The sequence below is a fragment of the Balearica regulorum genome, chromosome 18 (genome assembly GCF_011004875.1).
Source record: "Balearica regulorum gibbericeps isolate bBalReg1 chromosome 18, bBalReg1.pri, whole genome shotgun sequence".
NCBI lineage: Eukaryota > Metazoa > Chordata > Aves > Gruiformes > Gruidae > Balearica > Balearica regulorum.
The window spans coordinates 9,126,694-9,148,603 of record NC_046201.1 but is presented as its reverse complement, the minus strand read 5'-3'; the positions used below and the strand labels follow the sequence as shown (position 1 = coordinate 9,148,603).

The 21,910-nt window shown below is 39.5% G+C and overlaps 1 protein-coding gene across 19 annotated transcripts in view; it reads left to right on the top strand.

Moving 5' to 3' along the window:
• TNRC6C (trinucleotide repeat containing adaptor 6C) overlaps window positions 1–21,667 on the top strand; it is a 108,232-nt gene extending 86,565 nt beyond the window's left edge. For 7 of the 19 annotated variants that reach the window (XM_075770913.1, XM_075770912.1, XM_075770917.1 and 4 more), the window contains 13 exons: window positions 2,773–2,946; window positions 4,202–4,348; window positions 4,819–4,941; window positions 6,308–6,391; window positions 6,708–6,939; window positions 8,656–8,823; window positions 9,924–10,115; window positions 10,262–10,405; window positions 13,243–13,359; window positions 15,581–15,775; window positions 17,151–17,221; window positions 17,954–18,093; window positions 20,989–21,667. In XM_075770913.1, coding sequence (XP_075627028.1) covers window positions 2,773–2,946; window positions 4,202–4,348; window positions 4,819–4,941; window positions 6,308–6,391; window positions 6,708–6,939; window positions 8,656–8,823; window positions 9,924–10,115; window positions 10,262–10,405; window positions 13,243–13,359; window positions 15,581–15,775; window positions 17,151–17,221; window positions 17,954–18,093; window positions 20,989–21,349 — 2,148 coding nt within the window. In that variant the 3' untranslated portion in view covers window positions 21,350–21,667. The remainder of the gene's footprint in view (window positions 1–2,772; window positions 2,947–4,201; window positions 4,349–4,818; window positions 4,942–6,307; window positions 6,392–6,707; window positions 6,940–8,655; window positions 8,824–9,923; window positions 10,116–10,261; window positions 10,406–13,242; window positions 13,360–15,580; window positions 15,776–17,150; window positions 17,222–17,953; window positions 18,094–20,988) is intronic. The other 12 variants (XM_075770920.1, XM_075770919.1, XM_075770915.1 and 9 more) reach the window with 5 other exon arrangements.
• Window positions 21,668–21,910: the final 243 nt, after the last annotated feature.

Here is a 21,910-nt window from a genome sequence, read left to right as displayed (position 1 = left end):
TAAAAATACCAACGATGAGTACTTCTTGGAGTATTGCATTTCCTACAAGTTTCTTTTACCTGTACCTAACTCCTGTCAGATTCAAAGAGAACTTATCTTGAGGTGAGATTTTATTACTTTAACTTCCTCTTTTGGAAAAGGGTTGGGGTTTTTTCTGTTTTAAGAAGTTATTAATGTGTATTTTCTACTAAGTGCTTCTGTAACTGACTTTGTATAAAGACCTCTGGAAATTAATCAGTCTCCCATCTGTCTGTTGGGACATTTTGATTCCTGAAGTGGCAGTTGTTGGCAGGTGACTGCCAAAGTGTCCAGGCATCCTCTGCTAAACTGTCCATATCTCACAGGGCTAAAAAATCTTTTGAGCAGTGCTGCTTGCATTCTGTCATATTTGGTACACAAGACTATGGTGAGAGACTTTGCAAAGTCCTAAAAGTAACGTATTGTGGAGTACCAGTGTGGTGCTTTGTGTTGGATAACTGTAGAAGGAAATACAGCTACCAGTAGGATTTTACAGTTGTGTCAATCCCTTCAGAAAAGTCAAATGCTGTGCTGAATTAAGCATGATTTTGACAATTCCGATGTAGGGGATTTGTTTAATTGATTAGCCTGAGGGAGAAATGTAACTTAAATTTGTAAGAAAATCACCGAAGAGGAAAGGTTAGGTAGAAAATATTATTCTTCAGGAAACAATTATTACATAAAGGAGCCTGAATAATACTGGGTCACAAAGCATTGTCAGCAGTAAAGGTATCACCTAGTCCAGGTTGAGAAGGACTGAGGAGTACTTTGTGGACCGACTGAAATACTTTGTGAAGTGAATTGATTTCAGCTCCACTTACAGAGCACAGATTTGTGCAGCACAGTTGGCACCTTGCAATAAGTTCAAATAAAAAAAAAAAAAAAAAAAGAACAAAGTGAATGTGAACAATGTGTTATAAACTTGCTACAAAAGCCATTTGCTGCAGTTCAGCCAAGGAACAGACTTGTGAAGGTGGCTTTGCAGCAAGAGTCCGCCTGTTCTGGAAATTAGATGCCTGAGTCTCCAGTGTGGCTTGTCCTCCGCTGTCCCTGGCACTGCCTGTTTCCAAAATAGAAAAAAAATTAAAAAAAAAAAAAAAAAAGTCAGTGAGACAAGACTTGAATAAATTTTGGGAGCGGGGAGGGATTGCATTGGTCTTTCATGGTCAATAGGTCTGTTGAGATAGGAGACAATGGCATCTGAAGGAGAGAGCACGCACGAAGCTTGAAATTATTTTCACTTTAAAGGGGGAAGGGTAGAATTGTAAACATATGTCTGTGATCTAAGGAGAAATCCTTGAACCTGTTACTGTCATGCAAGCTGCAGTTGTTTGTGGAGTGTGACTGATGTCCAGTAGAATGTAAAATATCTTGAGCTGAAAGGCCTTGGGGATATCATTAGAAAACGTCAGTGTCCCCCTCAGGATAGTCAGATAGCATGTCAAGTGTCACTTTGCCCGATAGTAAAGAAACTTTTTCTTTGCATCAAAGGAGAGCTGTTGAAAATGCATTTTCCAGGATTAACTTATAAAATTTACCAAGCGTGCTTGCGGCATTAGGTCATTTGTTTGGGTATCTGGTTAGCAGACTGGGCTGCTTTTTATGACAAAGGAGGTTTATCAGTATCTCAGAATCTTCTGGGGCGTTGAAAGTATTGGTTGAAATAACCTAGCTCCTCACCTATTTAAAAGCCTTTCTTTGCAATGAATATATTGTCTGAAAAACACCAGTCCAGCACATTGCAAATTAAAGATTTTTCACTCTGCCTGTCTTTGGAGCTCTACTTTGTACACAGTGTTATTTGATCATGCTTGCCGCAGGCTTCGCAGACATCAAAGCACAGTTTGAGATGGAACGCGGTACCCCACTGTAATACGAGCTAGATATCTACCTGTTTGATTGAGGATTATATGATTTATTTTATTTTCTGACTTGCTGTTTGCCCCCCGTGGGGGCTGCCTTCTGTGCATCGCATCCATGTTCAACCGTGGTTCCTCACAGCCCGGTTATCAGAGGAGGTTCCTTATGTCTTGCTAAAATCTGCCTCCTCCTGGGGGACGTTCAGGCAGTGTCTTAATTGCCTTCCTAGGAAGGCTACACAGACAACACTATCGTTATTGGTTTTAAGTATTTTTGTGTTCATTGGGTGTGTTGGAGTGTAATGTTTTATTGTGGATAATAATAACTCGGTGCTATGTGAATATTAAGAGACCCACGTGTCTCAGGAAAGGGGATTAATGCAAAAATGCTTTTTTAAGAGCAGAGCTATGATGTGGAACCAAATACAGACTGGTGTCAAATAAGCTGATCTGGCCTTTCTCAAGTTCTGGGTTAGCACAAGCGCTATGTCGTATGTCTGTGCTCTGCTGCTGAGAGTTTACCAAACTAACGGAAGACTTCCCTGAAATGTTCTGGGTCTCTTCCCTTTCCACCTTTCAATCTGGTGGAGAAGACAGGAGAAAATCTAAGGGGGAGGCGGCAATGACCACATGGTAGCTCTGCGATGGGTTGCTAGGATCCCTCCTTTCCTTCTGGAGAGGTGGGTGAGGCGATTGTGCATTTGTAGATTAAGTGCAATAAAGTAAAGAAAAACAGTACCTTAATCCTATTTCTCTCTTTCTTCTCCCTTCACTCCATACTTTCATTCCCTGTTATTCATACTTTTTTTTTTTACTATTTTTATTCATCCATGCCCTTTTATATTTCCATGGGACTCTGTTTTGTGCACTCTCTGCTCCTGGGCACCGCACGCAGCTCACCCTTTCTTTCTCCAATCAGGATGGCGGCCTAGTGGAAGAGCCCACTACTTCACCATTTTTGCCTTCACCAAGCCTGAAGCTCCCCCTTTCAAACAGTGCACTCCCTAATCAGACCCTGGGCGGGATTGCCTCAGGGCTGGGCATGCAAAACTTGAATTCTTCTAGACAGGTAAGGCTGTTGGGAGAGATCCCAGGTTGAATTTCAGCTCTCTTGGACTCACTGCTAGTGCCCGTCACTTCCCCAGGGGAAATGCTGCTTTAAACCGAAAGTGCGTGCACCGTCTTTGTTCCTGTGAAATGTCAGTTGAGAAACTACCTGCTGTGTAAACGTTTGACGCTATAGGACATAAAACAACTGCTTAGTTGTCATTAGCCTGCTAATTACACACATCCATTGAGAAGAGACTGTAGTATTATGGATTTATACCACTGAACCCTGGTATAGCTCTGCCTTGATTGATGTGAGGTTTCTTTTTTCTGAGGCGTTGCTAATTGTCACAGACTCTAAGGCAGAGACATTTCTCTAATTCGTCTTTCCTGGCTGGCATAATTATTCAGTGATGAGATGGGTGAGAAGTGATGAGGGCTTTTTTATTCCTGCTGTAAGTGTCAAGACAGCTCATAGCTTTGACAGGTGGTAAGAACGAAACTGTGCTTCTAGCACCTCTGGTCGTATGGAGTGTTGTGGTGAAAGGGATGTTTTGGCCCCTGGGTAGAAAGAATGTGCTGAAAGGGAAAGGAGATGGAGGGCAAGATTCATAAACACCACGAGACCGAGAGGTTATAAACTGCTGTTGATTATGAAAAGGTTATTTTTGCCATATAAATTGAAGTTCCAGCAAAGATAAGAAAGGACAACACAAAAACCTCTCTATGTATGATTCTATGGTGGCTTTTATTACATGTATTCTTGTTAAGTTAGTTTTCTAAAGGCAATATTTGTCCAGCCTGCAGCCTGTTAAGCATATCTTTCAGAAGTGGAGACTGCACTAATAGAGTGTCCATTATCAGTGCCTTTGTAAAAGAACTAATAAAAACTGCCTAGATAATTTAAGGATTGGGATACTGTGAGTTTAATGACTCCATTCTCCTGTCCCTTGCTACACAAAACCAGACATTTTTGTCCAGTACTTCTCATTGTTCATCTGTGACCCTCTGGGGTTATGCATCCTTAGAACAGCGATCTTCAAGTGCAGCTGCCTTTTGTTCAGGCACCTGTACAAAGTTTTTGAGGTTTGAGATGTTGTTGGATACGTGGCGATCTTTGCCATGCTTGATTCTAAACTTGATTGCCAGTACAGTCTGTCTGTACTGGGTGCTTTATCCCTCCCTGTTGTAATCACTGAGGATAAAGACTGCACAGACAAGTAACTTTCAGGTTATGTGTCTAGTGATGTCTTTAAATGCCAATGTCTGTCTTATAGATACCGAGTGGCAATCTGGGTATGTTTGGCAATAGCGGAGCAGCACAAGCCAGGACCATGCAACAGCCGCAGCAACCGCCAGTGCAACCTCTTAATTCATCCCAGCCTAGTCTTCGTGCTCAAGTGCCTCAGTTTCTATCCCCTCAGGTTAGACAGGACTTCCACTCTTGATTTTTTCCTTTCCCTGGAACTTTTCCATATGCACTCTCCTTCCCATATGCATTCTGTCATGGTTCTGAGGCTTTGCGGCTACTGTTGTCTGGCTGCATCTGTGTTGATTTATTTACTAGCCAGTAAGCATGTTACGCAGGTAAGATGTTCTTGTGCATAAACTCTGTACGTTATCTGTGTGAGCACACTCTCTTGTTCCTTTTCACAAAAAGTAGTGTTTCTAGAGAGCTGAAGAGTTTGTTCTCAGCTCTTTTTCTATAAATGGATATTTGAGTATGGTTATTAAGATTTGTATTGGTCTCTTGTTAATTTTTTGGTAGTTCATGGTACTACTTCTGGTAATAGTAATGTTTTCCAGCTGATGTCTTGTGATTCTTATTAATGGCTTACACAGTTGCCAGTGTTAAAAATAAAAGTACAATGTTTAATACACTGCTCTTTCTTAGGTTCAAGCACAGCTTTTGCAGTTTGCAGCAAAAAACATTGGTCTCAGCCCTGCACAGTTAACCTCGCCAATTAATAATCCTCAGCATATGACGATGTTGAACCAGCTCTATCAGCTGCAGCTGGTAAGTTAAAAGACATGGCAAATAAGCTCTAAATCAGAATTGAAGGCATGAAGATAGAGTAAGTGAATGGCTAACTAAATTTTTAAATGGACATGACAGATCTTTAAAACAATCAGATACTGATTTCTTTGGTAGAGTTTCTTTTCAAAGAAACAAAATCATGGGTTTTGCCTCAGGCTTTATAAATAGTCATTTGTGGAATAATTATCCTGTACAGCTGATCAGTGGAACTAAAAATCAGTTGTCTTCGTACTGGTATGGATACAGCAGTATATTCTCAAAGAGCACTGCTCTGTGTACTACATGTCAACCTGTGCAACTGATTCACCAGCTGGAAAATTTGTGTCACAACAAGAGAGAACTCTTGGCAGCGCCGGTCACCTGAGTTGCCTGGAGAACTTCCTTCAGTTGCATCACTAAATAATAAAGTGTAGGGTAAATTTCCTGTAATTCATGGAGTGTATATTAAACACATCATGTGATAAGAACTACTTGTTTTTGAAAAGTTGTGTAATTTTGTTGTATTTGCAAATTTTACATATATGTGTGTGTGTATGAAAATATTTAATCGGATTTTGTGAATATTTTAAAAAAAAAGATACTGCTAACAGTAAGTCAGTATTTGGTAGAGTTAAAACATAAAATTGAGGATGACAAACTAGCTTAGTTGTTGATCTCAATGTGCTAGTCAAACTCTTCTATTAGTAACAGTGTTTGATACTATTGTTCCTTTCTGGTTATGTTTCGTAGTTTTGAGGAGCACGGCATTGATCTCATGCCATGGTAATAACTGAACAGTACCCAGCTACTTGAAAAAAAAAAATCTATACAGAACTTCTTTGGATTTTAAATTCACATGTTTCAGAGAAACACCTTGGAAAAAAAAAAAAAATTACTGCGCAGTTAACCACATTAAAATTGTGGAAAATTTCGGGAATAAAGCAGCACAACTGATTAAATACAAAGTGTTGTCAGAACTCAAAATGGCCAAACCAAAAATAACTTTTGATATTTATCCTATTTGTATAATATTATAAACTACTATTTTAATTTTTGCTTCATCTTACAATTTTTTCAGAAAAAGTAAAAAGACTCCTATCTTTAATGAACTCTTATTGCTCACAAACTTACTTATCAGGTTTTTTATTGACATGTTTGGTTTAAAAAAACCCAGTGAACACTAGACTTAAACAAATATGTTTCAGAATACATCCGTAACAAGATTGTTACTTTTGCTTCATTGACTGTTTTCAGAAAAGTCCGGTGTTTCTGTCTTTTCTATTTTATAAAGTACCAGAACAATTCAAGCCAGCTTGTTCGGCTTATGGTATGTTAGGACCTTGAACCTCTCACTTCTGTCTTGCAGGCGTACCAACGTTTACAAATCCAGCAGCAGATGTTACAGGCTCAGCGTAATGTTTCCGGACCCATGAGACAACAGGAGCAGCAAGTAGGTTTGCCCCTCAGTTCCATCTCTCCGTTAGAGTTTGGTTTCAGTGGCTTAAAGAGGTTGTACTACATTATACCAAAGCAGCTAAAGCATCCCTAGAAACAATAATATAGAGCATGGCTTGAGTATTGAAAAGGAAAGAGTGCTAGAGTAATACAGCTGCTTCACAGCATTCAGTTACAGCTCTTCAACTCTTAATTCAGTCAATTTTTATTTGTAAAGAGATCTAGTGCGTTATTTCACTGTAGAGAAAGGCACAAGAAATCTAGCGTCTTTTTTGTTCAAATGAGCATTTATTGATTCTTTTTCTTGCCAGGTTGCACGTACAATCAATAACATGCAGCAGCAGATCCAGCAGCACCAGCGCCAGCTGGCCCAGGCCCTGCTTATGAAGCAGCAGCCTCCCCCTCCACATCTATCTTTGCACCCCTCTGCAGGCAAATCAGCCATGGATAGCTTTTCACCCCATCCCCAGGCTCCCGGCCTACCTGACCTGCAGACCAAAGAGCAACAGTCTTCACCGAACACCTTTGCTCCTTACCCTCTTGGTGAGTGTCCTTCATTAAAAGAGTTCCATAGGAAAAAGAGGGAGTCTATTTCGTTAATTCAACATCTGAATATTTTGTGCTACGGCCTAACAAATACAGAAATACACAGGATATGTTTATTAAATAATGCCAAAACAAAACCATGGCACTACATGCCCATGGGGTAGCTGTTCAAGTGGGCTCTATTTGCTCACCTGTGCTCTGCCTATAAATACCAGAACAGAAGATTTGCTTAATTAATTATCTACATATGTTGCTAGTTATGAACTAAATAGAAATTAACAGGATCATGTTGTAAAACACACAAATGTCATATTGATAAACAGGAATATCATCTGGAAGTCACGCAAAGTTTTCTTTCCACACTAATCAGCACCGGTAAGGCATCAGTTTTGGTCAGTGTATTTCAAGAAAGATATGGATCAGTTTGAAGGAATGCAGAAAGAGTGTAGTGCAGATTATGAGATGTTTCATAAACATGGCTGGTAAGGAAAAAATGAAATCTTCTGCTCACTTGAGTCTAAAGAGAAGGCTTGAGACACATGCAGGAATCTTCAAAAATGTAAAAGATAGCTTCAAAGAAATTTTCTTGCATGTGGCTAATGCAAGAGGTAATAAACTTTTGTTGCATAAAAGGAGATCTAGTTAAACATTAAGGATTGCTTACTTGCTTTAAGCAAAGTGGAGTACTGGAATACATTATCTGGGAAGACTTCTGAAATCTTCTTCATCAGTCATGTTGTGGTAGGTTAGGCATAGATCTGTCAAGTATGATTGATGTCAAAATAATCGATTCGGCCTTGAGACAGGGTGAACGGAACAACCTTTCAGACCTGTTTTCTGTGATTGTTTGATGTATGCTACAGACTTCATTATGACATAAAGGAATTAATTTAATCTCTTTGTGACTCTCTTTATGCTGTGTACAATAGAATTGCCAAGCTTTATCTACCATGCAGCAGTTAAGAAGGTAATTCTGACTGCTGTGGTGAGCTGTTATAGCAGGGAGCATCAGAAGGCAAAAGAATTTATGAATTAAAGGCCAAAATCTAAGAGGTTCTTATCATATCTCAAGCTCCCTGTGATCTGCTAACATTCAGGTTCATATATCAAAAAGGACCCAGATTTGTGTCACAGAAGCATGTCAAAATTATTCCTGAAATACAGCCTGAGTGATTTTGTTCTGTGTATGCAAAATATGTGTCCAGATAGTACAATACCTGCTCTGATGAATAGCAGCTGTTTGTATGACATTTTAATTAGTTGCTTTGTTCGGGGTTTTTAAAAAATTGTGAGCAAAATAAAACGGCAGACATCATGGGGGTGTGCTAGTGAGACATTAGGAATATTTTGGCTTAGCAATGGAATGCTGCAAATTCTTCTCCGGTTTAAACATAGCATTCTGGTGCATTCTTCCAGAATGTCTTTCCAAGACAAGTGAAGAGACTGCAAGTAGAAATACTGACTTGCTTTAAAATATTATCCCTACATCTTTTTTTTCTTTTTTCCTTTTAGCAAGGTTTTAAAATTTTCCGCATGGTGTTCCCATAAAAGCAAAAGTTCTTGACAGCAGGTTGAAAATGTGCATCGTAAATTACTACACATACGTACAGATGTCTGTAAATCAGTGTTTCATAATTTCTTTAGCTGGATTTTTAAACACGTCGTTCAGTCCTCCAGTATATTACGGATATCTAACGACCTGTTTCCCCTTAGCTGGACTGAACCCGAACATGAATGTAAATAACATGGACATTACCGGTGGTTTGTCAGTGAAGGACACTTCTCAGTCCCAGTCTCGCCTTCCTCAGTGGACACACCCCAACTCAATGGATAATCTGTCTAGTGCTGCTTCTTCGCTTGACCAGAACTCCAGCAAGCACGGTATGTCGCATTCAATCTCAGTGTCAGCCTGGCTGTTTAAGACTTGAGTCATATTGCAATGGTAATTTTTGTCTCGCGTTACTATTTTTGGTAAGTGTTCATAAATGATTGGTACAAAGCTCCCTTTGAGACTATGATATTTTGAAGATGATTTCTGCAGTCGCATTCAGCAATGCCTTGAAGTTCTTGCAGCTCTCACTTGCTACGTGCAGCATAGGAATGTTTTTTTTCATTTGCTGAATCTTTTTGCTGAGAACATGGAGTTCATGTAAAACAAGCTATTAATGTTGGCAAAACAGGTCCCACAAGCTTCTCCTTACTCCATATCTATATACCTTCAATCCAAAAAAACTTTACGTTGGCTTTCTCCAACAGTTTTTCCAATCTCATCAGCCTTTCACAGCTAATCCTCATTACCCACCCTGGGAGTTAGGAGCACAAACTTCCTATTTATCCAGAAGTGACTGCTAATCTTTTTGAACACCTTTATCCTTAACACCTCCAGTATCCTGAGTCGCTTATTCCTTTATTTCCTGTAGCAAGTTTATTCTGTTAGAACATGGTGCTCTGTTAACTTTATCGTATCCTGGATTTTATTATGAGCAGCATGAATTATTTGTCTTTTACAATGTTTTTTTTATTCTGCAAGTAGCTGTACTGCTTACGCCAAATTGTTGATTGATAGTTTGTAGGAGCATGAGAATGGCCATTTCAGGTCATCCATCCCATCAGCAGTGAATACCTAGAGGAGGATGAGAAGGGGGCTTGCTACAGTGATACTCCTTAGTATGCTGTCTCAGCAAATGCCTATTTATCATCAGTGTAATTATTTGATTTACTTAGTCTCTTTTTGGCAGTAATGTAATGTGAATTTGAGTGTCTAGATTGTACCAGTGGTATATCTCACAGCTGTAACTCCTAGTAAGGCTTCAGAAGCTGTTTAACCTTTCTTACTGTGTTTATATTTTAATTTTCTTATCTATCTTTTCAATACAGAAAGAAAAAAAAGAAAATAATAACAAAATGTAGGGACTGATTGAATTCCATACCCAAAATTGGTCCCACTCCTAAACAAAGCCTTTCCATTTCATTCATTACAGGTGCTATACCTGGAGGTTTAAGTATTGGTCCTCCGGGAAAGTCCTCCATTGATGACTCTTATGGCCGGTATGATCTGATTCAAAACAGTGAATCGCCCGCCAGTCCGCCCGTAGCTGTTCCTCACAGCTGGTCACGTGCCAAAACCGATAGTGATAAAATTTCCAATGGCTCCAGCATAAACTGGCCACCAGGTAACAAAATACAAAGCGTTCGTGTTAAACTGATGTCCTTAAAATTGATTGTTGGTGTTATTTATTGAATCCTCTGCCTTCTGATATGCAGAAGCTTTGGAGAATTACGACTTTATACACTCTTCTTTTTATTATATTTGAAACAGAGTTTCATCCAGGAGTGCCGTGGAAAGGACTGCAGAATATCGATCCTGAAAATGACCCCGATGTGACTCCTGGAAGTGTTCCAACTGGGCCGACCATAAACACCACGATACAGGATGTGAATCGCTATCTTCTCAAGAGTGGAGGTAAACACACAAATTACTTTCACATCTGTGCATACTTTCTTCTTTTTGCCAAAAAAATTAACTTCATATATACTAGATGTAGTATATTTTTTGCATGTAATCGTAATGCTTCTGCTCTGAACTTTCACTGAAAATCCAGAAATACTTGATTTAAGCATGGGACTAGTAAATTTCTGGTTTTCCGTGGGAATGTAAATATTTTTATATTGGAAAAGGCTGTGAGATGTAACAGAAATGTCTGTGGTCACTGGAAGTTTTTATAACCTGTAACACTTTGTTTTGAACAAGAGTTCACTCTCCATACCGACCAGCCTCTTACGTACACTTTGTGAGATACTCAAAGGCCCAATACAAAAGTTCCACGATTCTTGCTGAGGAAGCAGGCTTCTGTCACACTAACTGATTGTAGCTTTGTTAGAAGATCAGTTAGCAAAATAAATTAGAGTTGGTTTATCCCCAAAACTATCAAAGAAAAAAATAGGGAATTGACTAGTGAACTAGTATTTCCCAGTGCCATTTCCATTCCTTTTGTCTTGTCAGTGCTTGCTCCAGAAATAAAAGGCTATTCTCTAAAACAATAAACCATTGGGGCTGTGCTGCTTGTTAACTAGATGTACTGAAAGTGGATCGAGGGAAAGGTGGCTTGGTTTAGTTGCAATCAGCATGCTGAAATAGGCAAGTTGCCTGCACTCTATAAGCGCACTCTGATGCGCACAGGAACGGTACAGTCAGGTGGTCAGGAGGGACCTTTCAGGATTAAAAATACGGATTTTATTCTAGTAGTTGCATCTGTGATACCTGCATAGATTGTAAATCAGAACTATCCTTGAAACAGGTTTCCCACTCGGGGCTTGTTAACTCAGGTGAAGGGATGTGAAACGTGAGGGGGAGCAGGCAGGGTTTTCATTCCTGGAATGATTCTGGGGTTACCAGAAGGCAATCTATTTAAGCTGAACCATTTGTGTACATAAGTAATGTTGAATTAACTTTTAATGACCCAAATCTTCACAGGGCAGGCAGCCTGCATGGTGTGAAGTTACCAAAAGAAAAGTAGAAAGACATAGTTCAGTCATGGTTCAGATACGCTGCACCCAAAAAATACTCCCCTTAGGCCAAAAGCCTAGCCCTACAGAGCTGTACCTGTAAGTTAGAGGATACCTACTACAGGTCTTCCTTCCTTATAGAAGGAAAGTATACATTAGCTCTATTGGTGTATTATCTGTCTGTGGAATGAAGAAATAATTATGCTACTTGAAGAGGGTCAGTATAGATGATCTTTGCAGAAGTAAAAAGGCCCTCGAGAGCCAAAACCTTCTGAAAAGCAGTGGCTGTTGGGGTCCGTGTGTGCTTCCTTTCCTCATTAGCTTTTTAGCTTGCTAATAATATAATTTTAATTTAAAAATGTAATTACTGAATCTGTTTCTTTACGCTTGTATAAGCTAGGTGTTTGCTCTGAGGTAAAATTATCTGTTATTACCAGTACCCGTCCATAGGAGATTGAGGCTTTCCTGACGTGCTGCCAGGACGAGACTGTCTGTGAATACTGCAGCTTGAAGTACCCGGATTGTATTAACGGAGCTGATCTCCATTTAGAGGCCAGGCTGCGGTGTATGCCGCCCTTGTACTGTATGCTTAGAAACAGACAAAACCTAAGCTTGTAGGTGGATTTTTGTTTTGCCCTGTTTGCTAGTGAAGCTTTGCAGGGTCAGCTACTATGAGCTGAATGTCTTAGCCATGTGGAATCAGAAACAGTTTCAGCTCTGTGGGCATATGGGCCTTTGAATCTGATATAATTCCCTCACTCCTGCCTGGGGAATAGATTCTTTCCGGAGAAGGCCTTGATGTAGAGTTACTTTGCTTGAGACTGATGTCTGTATTGGTGTCCTTTGGAGTGCAGGGAGTCTGGGTAAGGTACAGTTTGATTGGTTGCTTTTCCGGTTGAAAATATAGCCTGTGTTATTTTTTATTGAGCTGTGAGGGATGAGAGTGTCCTTTTACTTCCTCCTCTCTACCTCAGTACAGCACTCTTTTCCAAAGAGCTCACCTGTTTTTATTAGTCAGTTAAAGATGTTTCAGTATCACAGTCCGTCCGTGTATGTCAGGAATGATAAGTCACCTAGGATACACACTTAATTTTGTTGGTGGCTAGAGAGAATACTTCCAGCTCTTCTGGTCATTACAATGAAGATATTTTATTTTATGTTCAGTTTCTCCCACTTGCTGCCAGTAAGGAAATGGTATGTATGCTTAGATAGCTCCTCAGATTGTAAATGATTTATCAAGATAGTTTCAGGCTATTTCATTTAATGTTACCAGTTTGAGAAGAGATTGCTAAAATATATCCTTCCTTTACTGAAAGTCTGCAAAAAACTGAAGATGTTTGTGGGCATTAGGATGTAGGAGAAGTGCTTACCTCGAGTAATTTAGGACAAATCACCTATGGTAAGAGGTTAGTTTATCATACACATCTATGCTCATCTACAGTTGCCATTGCTTAAGTCAGCCGGCAGAGCACCTTTATGAATGAAGCCTGTTCCTTGAGACTAAACAGTTTAACACTGATTTTTTTGAAGATTAACGTATCTTAAAGGAAACACAGAATTTATCTTCTGCACAGACGCTAGTACGTTTGCTACTGTGCCAGCTTTCTTTTCTACTAAAGACTTCTGCTTCACTTTATCATGCTTTCTATAACATTTCATTCGTAGACTTCAGACACCAGGCTGATTAAGGACAATGCCTTGCATGGTTTGTATTTGCACATAATAGATACGCTTATGTCACACCAAACATCATTATGCCCATCTTTCTTAGTTGCTTCTCTGCTGGTTCTGCAGGGTCATCCCCAACATCATCTCAGAATGCCACGCTGCCTTCATCGAGTGCCTGGCCGCTTAGTGCCTCCGGCTACAGTAGCTCTTTCAGCAGCATTGCATCCGCACCTAGCATTGCAGGTACGAAAAATGGCCTTTCTACTTTCACATCCTTCTGCATTCTGAGAAGAGGCCCTAGAAAGTGCTTTCCCAGTTATTACAGTAGTGCTGCTATAGACAGAAGCATCTCGTAATGATTATTTCCAGTGCAACTTTGAGGATGAATACACTATTGTCTAGGACCTCGGTAGAAGCACCCCAACTAGACCCTTCCAGCAAGAGCTGATATGAAACTTTTGTTAATTAACTCACTGTTAAAAGTGAACCATCCTCAGCTCAGGACAAAGTTTAGCAGTACCTCAAGGGAGGTACTCTGGCTGTGGAGGGGTTGGGTCTGGGGCTCTGAAATGTCTTTTAATAGTCAGTCCAAGCCTGATGCTCCCGTATATGGCTGAGCTTATAGATGGTCTAAATAATCACTGCATTCTTTTTAATGAGTTATAAATTCTGGAACATTTTTCTCTGCAAATCTTGGAAACTTTCCTTGCAAACTGGCTACCTAAATGCAGTTTGTTACAAAAATGTGTTGGGGCTGTTATATGGATTGTATTAGCTTTTTCATACCTAATCGATGAAAACCCTCCGCTTTGAACAAATGAAATTGCAGCCTCCAGGTCATACTGCAGAATGCAAAACAAAAAGGATTTGTTTGAAATGTTTTACTCCAATGAAAGGAAAAGAAAGGAATGGCTTGCTTTTCTTTTATCTGCCGTGCATTTCTGCTTTACTTGCTTTTTATTTGTTTTGCAGTGTCACTTAATCTTTGTGTTAACCCCATGAGAAGTAGTCACATACCAACATTTAATCTGTGGTAATGTGCATGTATCATGTCTTACATCGCAGGCTGAGCTGCTCTGAGTTATAAAACTCAGACTTTCCCCCTTCCTCCCCACCATTTTACCCATGCTAATGTCTTCATCATCATTGTCAAATTATTTTTGTTGCTACAGTTTGCAGGAAGATGGGAGAGTGGTTGCCTTTTCACTTGAATTGTTATGACTCAGTATAAAATCATTGAGTTATGAGATACAGATAAATAGAGGCAATTTGGGGAGTGTGTGTGTATATAACTGAGGCTGGGATTTGGTGACTGGTGAATTTTGCTTTAGGACTAAAAAAAACCTAAATGGATGCTTGATGCAAAGCACTGATTCAGTATGAGCCAGTTCAAATCTGGTTTTTTTTTTTTAAAAATCACAAGATTTTTGCATCTTGGACTTTGTCAGACCAAGTATTTTCTTACTGCCTGCAGCCAACATTAAAGCATTAAGGCAGCGTAATCACAGTATCATTTGCTCTGGCAGAGGATGCAATGATGTGACCATTCCAGTCCGTTCCAGTCTAGTGCTGCTAATGTTAGGAACGGTGGGACTGTGCTGTGGCAAGGAAATTGGACTCTAATTTCACAACATATGGTGGTACAAGGAAGAAAGACAGGGATGTGTAAGTCTAAAGGTGAATAAAGGGGTTTGGTATCCATAATTTGAATCAATTTTTTCTGCCACTATGACTGCTAAACTGTATTTGTTATTCTTGGCTTTTGCAGTATTTTATAAAACTCTGATTTGGGAGGAACAGTAGTAAGACAGTTTAAAAACTGATCAGGGAAGTAACAAGCAGAACAGTAAAAAGTTACAAAGAGTGACAGGCTGTGATATGGTCTAACCTTCTGAACACTTCAGTTTTCTCAAAGACACCTGGAAAAAAGAATATCTGTTACTTTGAATATTCAGAAAGACAGTTTTTGTTGGTCTTTGATCTTTGGAGTTTTAATAATATATCAGAAGAACATATGGATGTAGTGGTTACTTTATATTAGATGAGTCGTGTAAGAAAAAGTCATTAAGTTCTATGAAACTTGAGTGGGACAATCTCAAAGTGTTTCATTATAATTTTGATGAAATTAGATTTCAAATACTTAAGTCCATTTTCTGGTCTTTTTTCATGTATTGTCTTACGAGAAAGTGAAATAATAGAAGATTTTTAAAAAGGGAGCTGTATATCTAGCAGGTGTTGTTACATTCATTAAATGCAAAATTCTTTGAAAATGTAAATACTAGTGTAAGTAGGTTCAAAGGATATCAGATGTCCATCACTGGATGATACAAAATGCTGTTCTTTTGTGTCCTGAAAAGTTGGAAGAACATAGTCGATGCAGAAGCTTGATGACTACGCAGCCTACTTGGTTTAACAGCTGTTGCTAACTAAAAATACCCAATTTTTTTTTTCCCCCCAATCACAGGTAAATTGTCAGACATCAAGTCTACATGGTCCTCTGGCCCAATCTCTCACACACAAGCCTCTCTATCCCATGAACTATGGAAGGTACCCAGAAACACTACTGCTCCTACGAGACCACCTCCAGGCTTAACAAACACCAAGCCATCATCTACGTGGGGTGCCAGTCCCCTGGGTTGGACCAGCTCTTACTCCTCTGGTACTCCTGACTTCTGTTTTTTATAACACCATGGTGCCGCCTTTTTATAATTGTTTGCTTTTATTCTGTGTTACAGTAGCGAGGCACCCTGTAGCTGGGTGGCTCCAGAAACTGGAGGTTTAATACAAGCGGAGTGTGTCTGTTTTGGGGATGAAGCTCATGTCTGTTTATTTTAGTTACGCTAAGTTGTAAAAATGAAGCTGTCACTTTCAGGTGGTTGCATTAGTAATTTTATGTAGGAATTGCCAAATAATTTCACTCCAACTAGAATTTTTTTTCCGTTTCCTTAATTTCTAAAAATACATTTTAAACATGTTTCTTGTTTTGTGGTATGATCTATGACTGCCTACGAGGTTTCCAGACGAGCGAATCCACCCGTGGAATTTAATATGGAACACATCTTTGGACCATAGAAGTGAAGCATTTTAGGACCTGATGGCATTGCTGGGCCCTCAGGGAACGCCTTAATTTTTTCAAGCAGGCTATTTTTGGATGTCATTGTTGTGCTTAAATACAAACATGAGAAACCCATGAATCTGGCTATATAAATATATATCTCATGTTTGTTTGTGAAGTATTGTCAGCTTGAAAAACGAAGTATTACACCTATTTTATAAAGCCGACTATTTTATTAATCTGCTTTCACTAAGTTGGGAATTAAATGTTCTTCCCTCTTCTTGCCATTTATTTTGTGTGGGTTTTCTTTGCCAAACCCCACCTGGTGGGAAGCTACTGCTAGTGCCAGGATCCTCTGGAGCCCGAGCGTGGTCACAGCTGTGATGACCAAAGTACTGCGGTTTCTCAAATGTCACTCATAAATATCAATCTTGTACAGCTTCTCATTGTAAAACACCAGGCTGGAGTTGGAAAAGCAGGTTTTGTTCGTTATGTCCTTGTATCTTTAATCAGAACATTGTCAGTGCAGAAATATTTGTTTTGAATAAGTCGTACGCATTAATCTATCATTGGCAAGATTGCAGACTGCCGCAGTGCTATAAAAATCTGTAATGGCAAGCAGCAATCTGAGCTTGGACATCTGAATTGCTTTTAAAATGGGTCTTCCGAATTAATTCTAATGTAACCTGAAGATACAGTTTGTTGCGGTGTCATACCTGCATCCGCTAGTTTTCTAATAGCTATTGTGGGAATGTGAAAAATGCAACGGATCTTGTAAATGTAACAAAAGGAGGTTTTCATTCAGCAACCTTTCATTCTGAAGACGACGATAAATCAAGATGTGAGGAAACTGCTGTAGGATTCGTTTTCAGTAGCAATAACACTTGCTAGTGTGGTGTTTAATTCCAGATAAGTTTTATTCTTGTAATATGCTCTCCTCATCATGATAAAATGTTTTGTTGTGGAATTTGTATTGTAGGTTCTGCATGGAGTACTGACAGCTCAGGGAGAACAAGCAGCTGGCTGGTTCTTCGAAACCTCACGCCCCAGGTAAATGGAATTGTACATAACTACTTTTGAAGAGAGAATGTCAAATTTAAGAAATGATAAGAACATTTATCAACCTTGGTCATTTGGTTCATTTGAAGGGAAAATAATTATTCTGCATTTATTACAAGTGTCTGTCTTCTACAGGGAATTTGTTAAGTTTTCAACGTGCTGTCAAATCAAGTATGAACTTTTAAGACTGTAATTAGTCATTCAGTGTGCACCATTCATGTATGTGTAAGTTTGGAGGTGAAGGGTGTTTTAAAGCAGATACGGAGATGTAAAATCGGCTTTTCCTATGGTGGCTTTTTTTTTTCTTTTGCTCTTAAGACTGTCAAATCTTCTAGTCCTCCACGTAGTGTCATTCACAAGGAAGGACATAAGCCACAAAGCATTCAATGTAGGCATCCAAATTAATCTTGGGGAAAATTTAGTTATATTTATGAACAATGTGGGTTTCTGTTGACTTATTTCTGGACTTCTGTGACCTTCTAATGATAACTATATTTTGTCTCAGCTAAATTGGGAAATTTTGTGCACTGTAATATAGGGAATGTCTCACTCAGGACAGCAATAAGTCTATAATTAAATTCTTCTTATGGAAGAAAACCTTTTTTTTTTTTCCTTCTTTCACCTGGACTTACTCTTTAGCTTTTAAAACTTGTTTAGTTAACAAGCATTTAAAGTAAAATTTAAAAAATTACAGATAACCTTTCCCCCCTTCCCTCTTACCAGATTGATGGTTCCACACTGCGGACACTGTGTTTGCAACATGGCCCTCTAATAACATTCCACTTGAACCTGACGCAAGGGAATGCTGTGGTCCGATACAGCTCCAAGGAAGAAGCAGCCAAGGCCCAAAAGTCTCTGCATATGTACGTTTCTGCTCTCTCTTTCCTTTGTTATGAAGCCAGTTTTATCTCAGAAACTATTTTCTAAGGCATTTATTTGCTAGGACTCAGAACTGATTGTTCAATCGGATTTTGGAAATTACCTAATGGGAGAGAGAAAAAAATAATTGGAGGCTAGATACTCATGCACTACCAAATAAGAGGTCATTACAAAACTTGATAGTAGCTATTCCCCATTAATAATGTGCTCAAGTAAGAATTTGTCATCTATAAGACTGCAAAGAATTTGTTAGATGTGGTAAGAATTCCAAAGGAAGCTCGGAGGGAAGAGAGCATGAGACAGGGTTTTAGCTTAGAGAGCAACAGAAAGGACAAAACGATGATAAATAATGTGTTCGTGGCAGTCACCTTTGAGACTGATGTTTCAAAAGGATACTTAGGTGCTTAGATTTGGAAAGCAATTTTCTTTATTAACAGGTTATAGCATGAGTATAAAGAGAAATACTGATCATAGCAGAAACATTATTTGGAGCGTACTACTGGCCTGATTACCTTCGCTGTACTTAGAGATGTAGGAGCAATGGTTACTCCGTACGTAAAGTTGCAACTACTTTCCCATTATGAACCTGATTAACAGAAATTGTAGTAATAATAATTATATTAATGACTGTGTTGCTTTCTTAATGGTTGACCATTTCTTAATTCAATATTACGAAGCAGCATTCAGAACAATTGGAGGTGAAAAATTGACCCATCTTAGTTACTTCACTTGAAATGTGGGCAGCAGGTAAAAGAAAGAATGCCAAAGGCAAAATTAATATGTGAGTTTAAAGATAAGTGCTTATTTTAAATACGTACATGGTAATGTCCTTACATTACCGGTGATTTGGAAGGCCTCCGTTTAAATTGTGTTTTTTAATAGGTTGTAGCATAACTATAGTTACACTGCTGGCAAGGACAGGACAGACCTTTCTGAATGGAAAGGGTTGAGCTATATATGTGTTTGGTTTGCTGGCAGGGTGTCATGGTAAAATACAGCGGGATTTGTGGAAGCCAAAGGACAGTATTAGAGTTCCAAGAGATACCAGCCACTATCTGTTTCACAGATAAATGTTTATGTGGAGCTGATCACTGCAAAATACATTGCAGAGCCAACAGTCTCGGATCCCGGCTGATTTGATACGAGAATAGCTCACTCACACACTCCATCTCTGGTCATGTGTGGGGTTTGATACGTAAATGAGCAGCAGTGATTAATACTTTTTAAAAATTATTTTAAAATTTCCGGAAGAATGCGTAGTTTTCCAAGACTGTGTTTGTGTCTTGTCACTTACATATTTAGGAAAGGTGGAAATGCTTAAGATGTGATTTTCAGCAAGGAGCATTTGCCCAAACCCAGCTTGTTGACGACATCCAAACCAGAGGCTGCTAGGGGAGGTGAGGGGGAGTAGCCGTTTCAAAAACACCTGTATTCCAGCGAAAGTGTAGTTGTTAATGTGTATGTTTGGAGTTACCATTGCCATGCAGTGGTGAGACTGAACTAATACAGAGGACATGGAGGTTTAGGCAGGTAGATTTATCCTCCATTCTTCTTTAAAGGATATTAGGTTGCAAAATAAATTCTAGAAGAAAAGAAAAGAAGCTAGGTTCTTGGAAGACTTCCACATCCATTGCATTAGTCATGCAGTTATTCTTGTCAAACATATACTGAGGAAATTAATTTTAAACATAGTGTTAAAGAAAAGTAAGGTTTCAGGAAACGGGGAAGAAAATACCTTCAACTTTGTAGGATGAGTGGTGAGTTGCATTGAAGTACAAATTGATTTTCAGAATGCAGATGTTGGAAATGTGTTCCAAACACAGCCAGTGGGTTTCGAGTATATCTTTAATTAAAAGCAGGAATAAGCCTTTGGCACAGAAGAGTTGAACTGTACGTTGAAGAGTTAATGTTAAACATTGCAACAGGCTAAGACCTCTAAGGGTATTAAAGCATACTTGGTCATTACATGTGAAAAAAGAAGGATTCTCTAATCTTTCTGAGTCTCTAAGTCTTCTGAGAATATTTAAAAAAGGAGGAGGAATTACACACCGCATGGTCCAGAACTTGCTTTGCTGCGTTATATAAAGCATTGTCAGATCTATATTTTGTATCTTATCTTTTTAAGCAAAGGGACTTCGTAATTACTACACGTCCCACTGCCCAGTGCTTAGAGATAATAAAAGCTATAGCATTTATGCAAAAGTGTGGAAAGGAGGCAGTGTTACTAGGTGCTCGAGCACAGACTTAGAAGCAGCATTTCAACCTTTGCTGTAACTAAAAAGTTACCATCGAGTGTGTTGGCTGTAGTCATCCTGAGCTGTAAGGTGTCTGAATTTTATTCTGCTCATATGTCTGGCAGATAAAAAAAAAAAAAAAAAAAAAAAAGAAGAAGAAAAGAAAAGAGATAGACTTCTTTTCCTGGTTAGTTGATTTTAAAATACACAGCAAATGATTGAGTCTGTTGCAGGATTTAAATACTAGAATATATTCTTTGAGGACAAATTAATGTGAAGAGAACTAAGTTTTGAAAATGTATTATAATAAATGTGTCATTATTGGCGACATTTGTTACTGATAATGCTGCTGTGCCTGTATCTTTATGCCTAAAGATACAGTGATGCCTCCCGTGACGCACGTTAGTTAAACACGTGGTCTCCACACATACGGCTTTGTGTGTCTGCCTATGGATGTAGAAAGGTAAATAGAAAATAGGACGGAGTAGTCTTGCTTTAAAACTGAGACTGAGATTGGTAAGGGTGAGCAGATGGGGCATAACTCTTCACCGTGAATTCCACTCGGGGGAGCGTGCTCGGATACTTCCCAAGTTCCCTTTGTGCCCCTCGTTTCACGTGGCCGCACCTTTTGTTTTTTATCCCCAGGTGTGTCCTGGGAAACACTACCATCCTGGCCGAGTTTGCTGGTGAAGAAGAAGTCAACCGTTTCTTAGCCCAAGGCCAGCCGCTGCCGCCCACCTCCAGCTGGCAGTCCAACACTGGAACCAACCAGACCCGCCTGGGCTCCTCGAGCAGCTCTCACGCCTTGGTGCGCAGCGACGCCGGGCACTGGAACACTCCCTGCCTGGGGGGCAAGGGGAGCAGTGACCTGCTGTGGGGTGGGGTGCCCCAGTACTCCAGCAGCCTTTGGGGACCCCCGAGCACCGACGACGGCAGAGTTATCGGAAGCCCGACACCTTTGAATACTCTTCTTCCGGGTGATCTTCTCAGTGGGGAGTCCATCTAGGAAACAAGAGAAATAAAATGGAAATAACAATCATCAGCACTAAAGGAAAAATAAGAATTGTAACCCTTTCCAGTCCCGGGCTTGATGAAGAATCCAGCTTTAACAGATCAGACTGGCAGCCCTTTTTAGTACCTCTGTCCAATATTGAATATGAAACTGCAGAAGTCCTTGTGAACTGTTCATGAAACAGTATGGGCTACTTTTGGTCAGTGTCACATGCTAATGACAGGTTTTATTTTTTTCATGGCTTTTTGTTTTATGTTGTCTTTTTATGTTTGTATGGTGATTTTAAAAACAAAGTGTAAAAGCTGCTTAGAATAGGTCTATCATGAAGGGCACTTTTCAGAATTTGGGCTGGAAAGGGTTATTTTATCAACTGGGGGGGGACGGGGGGGAAGGGGAAAATGAAAGCCTATTTAAAATGAGCCTGTGACTATTATGCACATTACCAGAGGCGGACCCAATAATCAGAAAGGGTGAAGTGTGATATTTACCATTGGTACAGAAAAGTAACGGATCGGAATGGTAAGTCCTGACTGTACAGGTTGAGCGGGGGGGAGG